We start from the raw sequence: 12,599 nt of genomic DNA on the forward strand, positions 1-12,599 counted from the left end.
TACAGTGTACATGTTTAAGTGGCACATGCATGGGACACAGAATAATATTTTCATCCTCTTTTATAACTAGGGATTCTTTTTCTAGGATGGTGAGACTGAGGAGATTGAGTAAGGTTTTCCAAGGAATCATGTTCTCTTAGTTAAATAAATATTTAAGTAGCCCATTTCATGTAATATATTTATTTGCAGAGAAAAATGACTTAGCCAGACAGCCACAAAGCAGTTAATTGTACTGTGCAACATCTTTTGTGTGTCTTCACAGGACCAGAATCAGTTCAGAACACATGATCTTTCATATACATCATAAGGGTTTTTCCGGGGACACAAGGATATACTTTTAGTTATTCTACTTAGGGTATCAACAACAGATCAAAGGAACAATTGAAACACAAGTCAAGCTGGTAAAACAATGAATTTGTTGGGGTGCCTCACAGGAATGTAGATGATGGGACACTGACAGGATTATAAGAGACTCAGGTATAGCTGCATTAATGATAAGCCCAGGCCATCATAAGCAATGGCTCATTAAACCCCAAACCTGACAGGCAGTCAACTCTACATAAAACATTCTTCCTCCAGGGACCGTTTCCTAGTAACCTTTTTTTTGTGGCAGCAAATTGTTGATATTGTGAGCTTCATGAATATTTGGAGCATTGCTTTTTCCCCCCAGGAGAGACTGCTTCAGTTTGGAGGAAATATTATAAAAAAAAAAATAGTGGGTATGTGTGCTCTGATGAGCATTTAAACTGTGAATCTTTTATTTATGTTGAACACAATAATTGAAAAGTTCTTAAACATTTGTTTGAAAATATAGCTCCCCCCAAAAACCATTATACCGGTTGTAAATTCAAGATACAAAATGTCATCTGAGTATTCTTTTCTAGTCAACAGCAAAGCCTGGTGGCTCAGTTTTGGGAAGTAAATGGGCTTGTTTATTGATTCCCTTTGCATGTGTGTATAGCGTTCATATGAGTGTTAGTACACACAAGGTGTGCATGTACATGTGTGTGCATGAAGATGCAGGAGGTTGATATCAGGAGACTTTCATCATCACATCCATGTACTCATTGAATTAGAGTCTTTCAGTTGACATCTGAGCTCAGCAATATATGGATAGCCAGCTTGTTCAAAGATACTCTGTCTCTGCCTTCTGAGTACTGCAACTACAGGCAGATCAAGGTCTCTTCCTGGAAATTATGTGACTTCTCAGGTTTGACCTTCAGTCCTCACTCTTAAATGGCAAGTGCTTTATGCATTAAGCTACCATCTCAGCAAAGGTGTTTAGTTTACAAGTTTAATTGCTTTTATTGATCTGGAAAAATAAAATAATTTTGTATTTAAATAAACTACTAACTTAATAATATTTATGACTAAAATTTTAGCTGCAAACATACATAAAAACTGAGCCTTAGTAAACTTTCTCCTCTCTCAAGGAAGGAACATTTTGATTCAAAGGAAATTTGTACAGAAAAAATACCCTACTTAGTATACAGATACAACCTATTTATTCTAAGTGTAACACTGATCTCAGGATAACAACGTCTGCTTTCCTGTCATTTAGAGTAACACTTCTGCAGATATGCTGCACAATATAAGTGGTCACACCAGGTTACCATTGAGACAGTGTTCTGTGAGACTTATCTGTGGTCATGACTGGGCCCATTTTTATGTAACATATGAATTTTGTAAGCTGGAGCAAGAGGAGATATTTATTTTCAATTAAAACATAATTATACCATTGCCCCTTTCCCCCTTCCTTCAGCATCTCTCCAATTCTCAATACCCTCTCAAATTAATGGCCTCTTTTTATTTCATATACTTACATATACTATATGTATATATAACTATCTATCATCAATCATATATACATATCACACACACACATATATATGTATATATACATATACACACATACACACACACACACACACACACATATAAAATCTGTCTATCCTGCTGATTCTGTTTAGTGTTGCTTGAATGTACGATTTCAGGGTAGATGACTTGGTATTCAAGGTAGATGACTAGTAAAAGAATCAATTGCTGGGGAAGATGAATTCTTTTTCACTGTGAGCATTAATTTTTCTGGATGTAGTGTCTCATGAGATTTCTCCCTTCCACATTAACATGTCTATTAAAATAGTGTTTTCCTTGTTCAGGTATTGTTTAGCAAAAATGTTGTTGAAATAGCATGGGTGTGTCATTTATAGGTGACTCGATCTCCCAAAAGATTTCCTGGTACCCTGTCTCATAATCATGCTCTTCCCTCTTTCCCGATATTTCCTGAGCCTTGGGTGCATAAATTATGCTGTAGACTTGTAAATTGGGACTTGGAACCAAAGGTTAATTGTTCTCTAAAATTTGACCACCTGTAGTATTCTTCATTTATTGGAAAGAGAAGCTTCATTGATAAGTGGTGTGAGGTGTACATATTGGTTTGGTACAAGGATAAGTATTTAGAATGCAGGTAGGGAGATTTAGGATGTTTTAATATGTGGTGATTATATGTTCTGCTTTAGAATCTTTAACCCCGCTGGCTGTGAGTATTGGCTAGGTTTCCAGTATCAAGCGTAGTTCTCTTTTATTGAGCTGACCTTAAGTCCACTTAGACAGCCGTTGGTTACCTCCTAGATATGAGGTGCTACTTACATCTTCAGGAGTGCCTTGCCATGTTAGTCACTGTTGTGATTCGTAGGTGTCATTACTGGGTTGGACTATTGGTTAATTATCTTCTTTGGCAACTCAAATAAGACCTTGTAGTACTATGAAAGCTAGTCCTTGTGGGGTAGGCTTTCAGGTCAGGTCCTGATCAATTCTTTCACACATTGTGTTTGAAGAGTGTGGCATCTTCATCAAGCTAACTTATTTTCAACTTCTGGGAGGCAATCAAGGGCACTATTTTTATACTTTTTGGTGTCTAATGGACTCCCTTGGCCAACAACAAAATGGGTATTCTCATTCCTAGTACTGGCATTTTTGTTAGATAGCCTGTGTCCTTTGGGGAAGTATTATCAGCATGAAAGTGATGTTTTCATTTAAACTGTGTATGTATATGCCTAAAAATAGGATTATATGTATGATATGTAAGTATGAGGTTATTTTTACCTGGAGGTTTCCTATTTTAGGTAAGCTATATGTATTCTCAGTATTCACAGTTTTTAACTCTCAAGTCCCTGTTCCTCTCTGATGTGATTATAACTAATAATTATGTTTTAACAAACCATAATGATAGAACGGCTCCAGCTCACCTGTGTTCACTTCCCTTTCCCACTATTTTTCTCTTTTATTGAAAATAGATTTTTCTCATATAATGTATATTGATTACAGTTTCCCATCCCTTAACTTCTCCCAGTTCCTCTTCCCCTCTGCTCAAAATCCAGATCCACTCCCTTTCTGTCTCTCATTAGAAAACAACTGACCTCTAAAAGTTAGCAACAAAACCTAATAAAATAAAACATAGTAAAATATAGCAAAACCATCACACCGTAATTGTAGAAGGCAAACCAACCGAAAGAAAAGAGGGCAAGAGAAGTCATAAGACTCAACACCCAAATTGTCCACACACTCCAGAGTCTTATAAAAATAATATAGATGAAAAGGACCTGGTGCAGATCTATGCAGGCATTCTTCTTGCTGCTTCAGACTCTGTGAGTTCAGATGAGCTTTCCTCAGTTGATGTAGACGATTATCTTCTCTTGGTTCCCTTCATCTCCTATAACTCTTACACTGTTTATGTCTTCTACTGTGTTCCCAGAGATCTGAGAGCAGTAATTTGATGGAGACATTTTTTTTAGAACTTATTCTTCCAAGGTCTCTTTCTTTCTCTTTGTAATGTGTGGTTTATCTGGTGAAGGAGGAAGCCTCTTTGACAATCTGTGAGCAAGAAAACTCTGCCTCTGAAAGGGAAATATGGTATGTATTCACTTATATGCAGATGTAGCCATAAGTAAATAATAAGAATGTTATAATATCTAGACCCAAAGGATTTAGATATAAAAGAAAGGATTGCAGTTGGTGGGTTTATACCTATTAGATGACTGGAATGACAATACAGAATCCCATGATGAATCTCATTTAAGCTCTTCTGGAGAAAACTCCAAAATCATTTTCATAGTGTCTGAACTACTTCACAATTCCACTAATTTTGTAAGGGTTGATTTTTCTTAGCATCCTAGCCAGTTATTATTATTATTTTTTCTTCCTGACAGATATTCACAATGCAGGAGGATAAAATCCCAATGTGTGTGTGTGTGTGTGTGCGCGCGCAGGTTTAGTGTTGTGATAGTGATTGTGGTTGGTATTTTTTTTCTTTTATCTCCCTGCTGCCCCCACAGTGACTTACTCTGTAATCAAGAGTGTCATGAAATTTCTTAAAATTCAAGTTTTCACCTCCCACATGCAGGGATTACAGGCTTGAGACTCCATGTAATATTTCATGTAGTTTTGATTTGTCATTTTCCTGATGGCAAAGGATAGTAAATATTTTTCCATATATTTATTAGCTATTATAATTTTTATTATAATAAAAATTATTTTTATTATAATAAAAATTATTTTTATAATAATAAAAATTATTTTTATTATAATAAAAATTATTTTTATTATAATAAAAATTATTTTTATAATAATAAAAATTATTTTTTAGTATTAAAAATTGGAGGACTTGATTTCAGTTAATTTGCTCATTTAATTATTGTGTTTGTTTATATTTTGCAACAGTGGATATCAAAATAAGGGTTCTATAAATACTAGTCAAACATTCTTTCAGTGTGCCTCATTCCCAGCTTTTATTTGACCATTTGCTAACTCAATTATTATTCTTTGTTTTTTAGGTTTTTGTACGTGGGTAATCATAACATGCCCGTTGAATAGGTGGCAAATATTTTTCTTCTATTCTGATTGCTGTCACTTCCCTAAATATTTTTTCTTGTGAAGAAACATTCAAGTTTTCTTTAATTTCATTTATTAATTCAATTGTTTTTTTCTGCTATTGCATTCTTATTGAAAACAAGGTTGCTTGATAATAAAGCATATTTCTGTTAGGTTCCTCTAGAAATTTCAAGCATTTATGTCTTATTTAAAGGACTTTGGTAAGATTTAAATTGACTTGTACAGAGTAAAAGATGTAAATCTACATTCCATCTTCTGCATGTACATAAGGAGTTTCCTCAATAGCATTTCTTGAAAAGAATGTCTTTCAATCAGCATAAAATTATATCCATTTGTTGAAACATAGAGGACCACTGATGTGCATGCCACTCTGACTTTTATGAATTTTTTTTACCATATCTACACATAAGAATATAAAACTTTAAGTATAAATCAAGTTCAGGCACTTTACATTACTTTTTGGCAGGTTCATAGTAACAAATCTCACAACCTGGGATGAAACTCAGAAGCACTTAATATTTCTTTGGTATTCCTTAATCTATTCTTTATAGAAGTTCCATATGTATTAATAAAATCCCAAAAGATTGTAGGAAATCCTCAGAAATGGCAAGTGATTATATCCTTGGCTTTTCCTCTATTAGATTTGTTTTTACGTAGTGGAAAAAAAATCTCAAAGGAGAGCATGCAACTCTGCCCTGGGAACTAGGTACTCCTAGAGGAAAATTATAGATTGAGTAGAACTTCAAATCCCCAAAGACTAAATGTTAGGTTCATAGCATCTCTGGTAAATAGGCTCAGAATTTTCTACCATCAAAGGAGTTCATGCAACTGTCAGAAAATCATGAAAATAAGAAACTCTAGGCTGGTTCATCAGAGAGACTGTAATGTGAATGAGGAGATGTTTGCAGCTTCATGCATGTTCTTTTTTTATTCCATCATATAGGTAAGGAGAAAAAAATCTAGATAAATTCTCAAATAGAAATAATATCATTTTCCCTAAGTGTATGGGTTTCTCAAAGCCAGTGATGGATCTGTTCTGATGGATGTTAATAGATTTATCATCAGATACCAGAATCTTTAGGATACTGGGAGGAAGGACTCCGGTGCTTCAACAGCAGTAAAGCAGCCAGGTAAAAGGTAAGCCCTGAATCACCCATGACTTGATACTTTTCTCTTCAAATACAAAGCAGTATAAGTTGTGGAATCTGGAGCAAGCCCCTGGATGACTTCTTTTAGTCCCATTCATTAGTGAAGTCTAAATAATGGGGAAATGTTCAACAACATTCTTCTCTGTATTATCTCAGGACAGAGTCACTCATTGTGGGTGGGGACTTGAGAAAAAAGTGGTAATTGTGCTCTTTGAATGCCTTGCTGTGTTTCTTTAGACAACCAGGAGAATGGAAACATTGAAGCCCAGTTCTTTCTCTGGGGTTAAGATGCAGGTTTCGTTGCTAAGGTCACCTGGTTCTGATTGATGTTTTTACAGATGCCACACATGAAGCAAATGACTGTGGAAAATGACTCTTCAGCGTCTGAGTTCATTCTTATGGGACTGACATACCAGCCTGAGCTCCGGTGGCCCTTATTTGCCCTGTTCTTGGTGAACTATATGGCCACTGTGATGGGAAACCTGAGCTTAATGATGCTTATCTGTCTGAATTTGCATCTGCACACACCCATGTACTTTTTTATCCTCAACTTGTCCTTCATTGACTTCTGTTATTCCTTTGTTTTTACTCCCAAGATGCTCATGGGATTTGTCTTAGAGCATAACACCATCTCCTTCACGGGATGCATGACCCAGTTGTTTTTCTTCTGTCTTTTCGTTAACTCTGAGTGCTACGTTCTGACAGCTATGGCCTATGATAGATATGTGGCCATCTGTAGGCCTCTGCTGTACACAGTAGTTATGTCTCCCAGGGCTTGTTCCTTGCTAATGCTTGCTGCACACTTGATGGGTGTCTCTTCTGCTATTGTCCACACAGGATGCATAATTCACCTCAGGTTTTGTGGTTCAAAAGTCATCAATCACTACATGTGTGATACTTTCCCCCTCCTTGAGCTCTCCTGTGACAGCAGTCATGCCAATGAGCTCGTGAGTTCTGTCTCCGTGGCTGTGGTTGTTGTTCTATCCAGCCTCATCATTGTCTCCTCATATGCTTTGATTCTTGTCAATGTTATCCATTTGTCTTCATCCAAGGGTTGGTCCAAAGCTGTGAGCACATGTAGTTCTCATATAATAACTGTTGCTCTGTTCTACGGATTTGGTCTGCTTGCCCATATCAAGCCATCATCTGCAGAATCTGTAGTTCAGAGGAAATTTTTTTCAGTAGTTTACACTTTTGTGCTGCCTTTGTTGAACCCGCTCATCTACAGCCTCCGGAACAAGGATGTCAAACTTGCTGTGAAGAGAACACTAAAGAGAGTCACAATCTAAGTGAAGCATTCGTGTTGTAGCCATAACCCATGTCTCTAATTTGACTGCTTCTCTTCACTTCTCTTCTCTGTAAACTTCTTTTATGGTGCACTTTCTTTCTTTTCATTTCTCGAATATGTCCAGAGTAAAAAAGTAATATGTCCACTCTAATATCTTTCTCTCTTTCTCCATGAAATATAGTTACATTTTTTTTCTCTCTCTGCATAGCTTTTGTGTGAATGTGGCTCTAATTTACACCTGTACCGGTATCATATATAGACCTTGTGGGGATAGTTTTTTTTCATATTTTTCAATTACTTATTTAGAGATTGTCATGATTTTGTGTGTCTGTGTGTGTGTGTGTAATTTGTATCTAATGATTCCCCTTCAATTCTTTCCATGTTCCCCCAGCTTGCTGTCAAATTCACGACTAATAATTTATTTAACACATTTGCACATAGGACAAAATATATTTGCATATAGATGTACAAATAGGGGCAGCTTAGTTCACTTAGAGTTACTTATATTTATGTACTTTTAGAACTGACTCTTTGGGATCAAATAACCTATGAGAGAACTCATCTCAGGAGAAGACAGAGTTCTCCTGTGCTCAAAAACTATTCTTTGTCTGTAGCTCTTCATCTAGTGGTGGAGACTTGTGAGATTTCACCTATCCACTTTGGCATGTAGAATGTTGTAACTGTTTTAGTTTGCAAGTCTCTTTTAAGCATCCATATTTTTGAAATTTCTTGGGTACAACTCTCTGTCTTATAAAGAAGATTCTATCTCAAAGCAAACATCTTGTTTCTGTCTTTTTAAATCTTTTTATTCCTCATCTCTGATGTCCTGTGAGCCTTTGGTATAGTAATTATAGTGATTATGTACTCATATAGATGGAAAAAAACCCATGTCCAGTCTTTGCATTTTACTCAGCTTTGTATTTCTGTAATGTAAATAGTGTCTTTAATGATGGTTAGTATGTGTGAGTATAAGGATATATATTGAATATAGTGAGAAAATGTACTGATTTGGGAGAGTCACAGTAGTAGGGTGTCCTCTAGGATCTGTGGCATTACCAACTAGTTGTTTGGCTAGGTTTAAAGTATAAGGCATCAATTCCCTCATGTTATGAAGGACTTAAGACAATTAGACAGTTATTGGTTGGTGTCATCATTGCACCCTCAGGGATATCTTGCTATGATAGTTATTGTTATTCAGAGGATTTGCAGTTAGGTAAGACTATTGATTCTTTTTTCCCTTGTCAGTTTATATTAAACCTTTTGATACTCTGAGAGCTAGTCACCACAAAAACTTCAGTTCCAGGCTTGGGAAACCTTTTCTGAGTTGTTGTTCAAGGCAGTTGAAAAGAATCCAGTAATTTGGTATATTCCTGTGGCCTTATTTGCCTCTAAGAATTTGATAGCAAGATCCTATTGCTTCAGACACCCTGCTCTTATAATTGGAAGAAATGAGCCAGAAATAATATTTCATTATCTTAAACTAATACTACAAATTTTTCTTTTTTCTAATATATAATATTTATCTAAGAAATGCCAGGGTCTTGATTATTTTCTAAATACATTCATCTCTTTTTTGATTTTCTTTAAGATTTCTGCAGATCAATTTTTTTTGTTTTGGGATATTAATTACTTATTACATTAAAAGTAAAAATAGATAATAAAAGTTTTAGAGTATAAAGTCATCAATACTTTGAGAATTTTGCAGTCTTGGAAAGATTTTTTATTTGGGGTTTTGGGCTATATGCCTTTAATGATATTCTATGTTTGTAAAATAATGTTTAATTTTTCTGATATTTGAAAATAGATTTAGATTACATTTCTGCCCACTAATTTCTTCAAACCCACCTGATATTGCTGTGCTGACAATTAGTCTAAATATAAATGTAATTATTATTAGATTCACCTGTGAATTATGTATGTGGTTATTTTTAAAAGGTTTCTGCCTATTGAACAGAATATTACACATAATGCCAAAATTGCTATTTTTCTTTATTATATGACTAGGATTCTCTAATGCCAAAATTAAGCCACAGCTGACATTATATATCATTAATCAAATATAAACATGTCCATAGTTTTAGGTTTGTTCATTATCAATATTTATATCAACATATTTGTAAATACACTAAGGTTATGCTCATGTACATGTATTTATATCTCAATAAGGTGAAATTAAAATCTTTTCTTTTAATATTATGCTACATTTTTTTCTTTTCAAATAAATACCTGGAATATCATTACATATGTCACATTTTAAATATACTGTTAAATATAAATCTTCTTTTTCTGTACTTGAGATGTGAAAATGGACTGAGCACAGGGATCCCAATGGAGAAGTTAGAGAAAGGAATGAAGGAGCTGAAGCAGTTTGCAACCCATAGAAAGAATAATATCAACCCAACCAGAGCCTCTAGAGCTCCCAGAGACTAAACCACCAACAAAAGAGTACACTTGAAAGGACCCATGGCACCAGTCACATACATAGCAGAGGATGGATGGCATTGTCAGAAATCAATGGGAGGGGAGGCCCTTGGTCCTGTTAAGGCTTGATTCCTTAGGGTAGGGGAATGCTAGGGCATTGAGGTGGGTGTGGGTGGGTGGGAGGAGGACCACCCTCATGGAAGCAGGGGGAGGGGAATGGGATGGGTCTTGTGGAGGGAAAACTGAGAAATGGGTTAATATTTGAAATGTAAATACATAAAATATACAATAAAATAAAAAAATTAAATCTGCCTGTTGATAAAAAAAATAGTTTCTTAAAGGTACTCAGATGGTATGGGAGAATGTAGGCAGGCCTTTTAAATCCCAGATTTTAAACACAGTGAATACCATAAAGAAATGGAGGTACAGAAAGAGAATTGTGACAGAACTGGCAGAACTGCTTCATGAAACTGAAAAACTTCTCTAAGGTAAAGGACACAGTCATTAGACAAAGTGGCAGCTTATAGAATGGAAAAAAATATTTACTAACTCCCCATTAGATAAAATGTTAGTTTCCAATGTATCAAAGAACTCAAAAGACTAGATACCAAGACAACAGTTTCTTCAGATCTAAACTGAGAATTCTTAATAGAGGAAACTCAAATGGCCAAGAAACACTATGAAATATTGAACATTCTTAGACACCAGACACATGCAAATCAAAACTACTTTGCAATTCTATCTTATACCATTCAGAATGGTTAAGATCAGTAACACAACTGACTTCGCATGTTCCTGAGGATGTGGAGTGAGCTATTGCTGGTAGGAGTGCAAACCTGTAAAGCCACTATAGAAATTAGTATGTTGGTTCCTCACAAAATTAGGCATCTAGTTACATTAGCATGCATCTACACCATTTTTCCTCACATACCCAAAGGGTGTTTCATCCTGCCATGGGAACACTTGCTTGCTTGACCATGTTCATTGCTGCTCTGTTCATAATAGCCAGTGGCTGAAAACAACCTAGATGTCCCTGAACAGAGGAATCGATGAAGAAAATATCATGTGCTTTACACAATGGAGTATTATTCAGTTATTAAAAAAACACACCATAAAATCATACTGACTGAGGTAACCCAGACATAAAAAGATAATTATGGTATTCATTCACTTGTATGTAGATATTAACTGTTAAACAAATGATAACTAAGCTACAATTCATAAAACCAGAGAGGTTAGGTAGAGAGGAAGAGACTGGGATGGAGTAATAAAATAGAATTTATCAGTGGACTGAGGATGGGTAATTGGGAATGGGAGGATGAGGGTTATATGGAGGGGAAAAGTGAGTTTGAGATAGGGAATGTAGGGGGTAAATTTGATGGGCGCTCTGGTACAGTAGAAACTTCCTAAAGTATATGAAGGTGATCATAAGGAAGTCTCCAAATAATGAGGTAGATGGAATCCCAACTGGCCATCGTTAGTCACCAAACAAGTGTCAAGTGGTGAGTGTACATACAGCAGATATGTTGGCCAAAACACTTCCATGGAAATTCATAAATAAACCAGCTATTGCCAAGACAATAGATTGCTCTCCACAAACTGAAAGCAAGGTCTAATTGTTAAAGAAAATACTCATATAACTCATTAAACATAGAGAGGGAGAGCTTGTCCCCACATGGAAAATTCATCCCTAGGCTCTAATGTCTTTGGTATGGATATGCTTTTCTTTTGGAGGCTACCAAAAGAAACTGTAATCACAAACCCAGTCACAAACCCTTCATTCTATAATCTGTCATACCTAAAAAACATGCTATGCAATGGTGACACAAAGCTTGTAAGAATAACCAATCAATGTCAGGTTTGATTAAGGTCCTCCCCAGGGGATAGAAATCATAACTAATACTGTTTCTGTGAATAAGATATCTCATAAAACCAGGGTAAAAGCAAATACTTGTGTTCTAAAACAATATTAACAATAAAATGACTCATAATTTTATTAATAATATTAGTCATCATCAAAGAGGCTCCTTGCTATAGCAGATGGGAACAAATTCAGAGACACACAGTCATTCATTATTCATAGATTAAGACCTTGGAACATGTAGTTGTAAACGGGACATCACCATCAAATGTCCCCACTTAGGTATCAGGAAACCTCTTGTAAACAGAGCCAGAAAAAGTGTAAGAGCCTGAGAGGATGGAGGACAAGAGAACAAGGTCCTCTAAGTCTATTGAGGATAGCTCATAGAAATCACGGAACGAATCAGCAAGCACAGGGACAACACTGGTCTGCCTCAAATTCTGTGCATATACATTCTAGCTTTCAGTTCAGTATTTTTAATGGATCCCTGAATGTGTAACTAAGTGGATGTCTGACTTCTCTTGGGCATCTTTCCCTTCTATTAGTTTACCTTGTCCAACTGTGATATGATGTTTTTGTTTGATCGTATGTTATCTTTTCATGTTCCAGGTTATTTTAGAAGCCTATTTATCTCTAATCAGAGACAGAAAGGAAGTGGATCTAGATGTGAGGGGTGGTAGGGAGGAACTGACTGGCGTAGAGGAAAGTAAAACTGTAATCTGGATATACTCAATACACCACAAAATCTACAAAAAATTTAAGTTAGTAAGTAAATCAGAACTGGGAACATAACTCAGTTTGAGAGGTTTCATCCCCAGAACCCAAGTAAAAAGTACATGTAATATTTATATAAAACTAGTTAGATTATTTTTCATGAGGATAAAACATTTGTATGACAGAAATAATGTATTTCATAATATTATTTATGTCAAATATAAAATGTCATCTTTTAGGTATGAATTAAGAATGAGTAGAAACTTTATCATCTCAA

The 12,599-nt window shown here is 35.5% G+C and overlaps 1 protein-coding gene across 2 annotated transcripts; it reads left to right on the forward strand.

The window, feature by feature from the left end:
- Window positions 1-5,703: 5,703 nt before the first annotated feature.
- On the forward strand, window positions 5,704-9,566 carry LOC143438994 (olfactory receptor 8C8-like). Of its 2 annotated transcripts, none has more exons than XM_076924698.1 (2): window positions 5,704-5,833; window positions 6,377-9,566. In XM_076924698.1, the coding sequence occupies exon 2, from the start codon at window positions 6,377-6,379 to the stop codon at window positions 7,325-7,327; it is 951 nt and encodes a 316-aa protein (XP_076780813.1). In that variant the 5' UTR covers window positions 5,704-5,833; the 3' UTR covers window positions 7,328-9,566. The 2 variants fall into 2 exon arrangements, with proteins under 2 accessions (XP_076780813.1, XP_076780814.1); XM_076924699.1 differs by lacking the exon at window positions 5,704-5,833 and adding an exon at window positions 5,840-6,027.
- The last annotated feature ends 3,033 nt before the right edge of the window (window positions 9,567-12,599 follow it).

This window comes from Arvicanthis niloticus, chromosome 26, assembly GCF_011762505.2.
Source record: "Arvicanthis niloticus isolate mArvNil1 chromosome 26, mArvNil1.pat.X, whole genome shotgun sequence".
Taxonomy (NCBI): Eukaryota; Metazoa; Chordata; class Mammalia; order Rodentia; family Muridae; genus Arvicanthis; species Arvicanthis niloticus.

What these genes read in the sequence shown, in the direction of transcription:
- LOC143438994 (XM_076924698.1), top strand. Translation starts at nt 6,377, where the DNA reads ATGCCACACATGAAGCAAATGACTGTGGAAAATGACTCTTCAGCGTCT.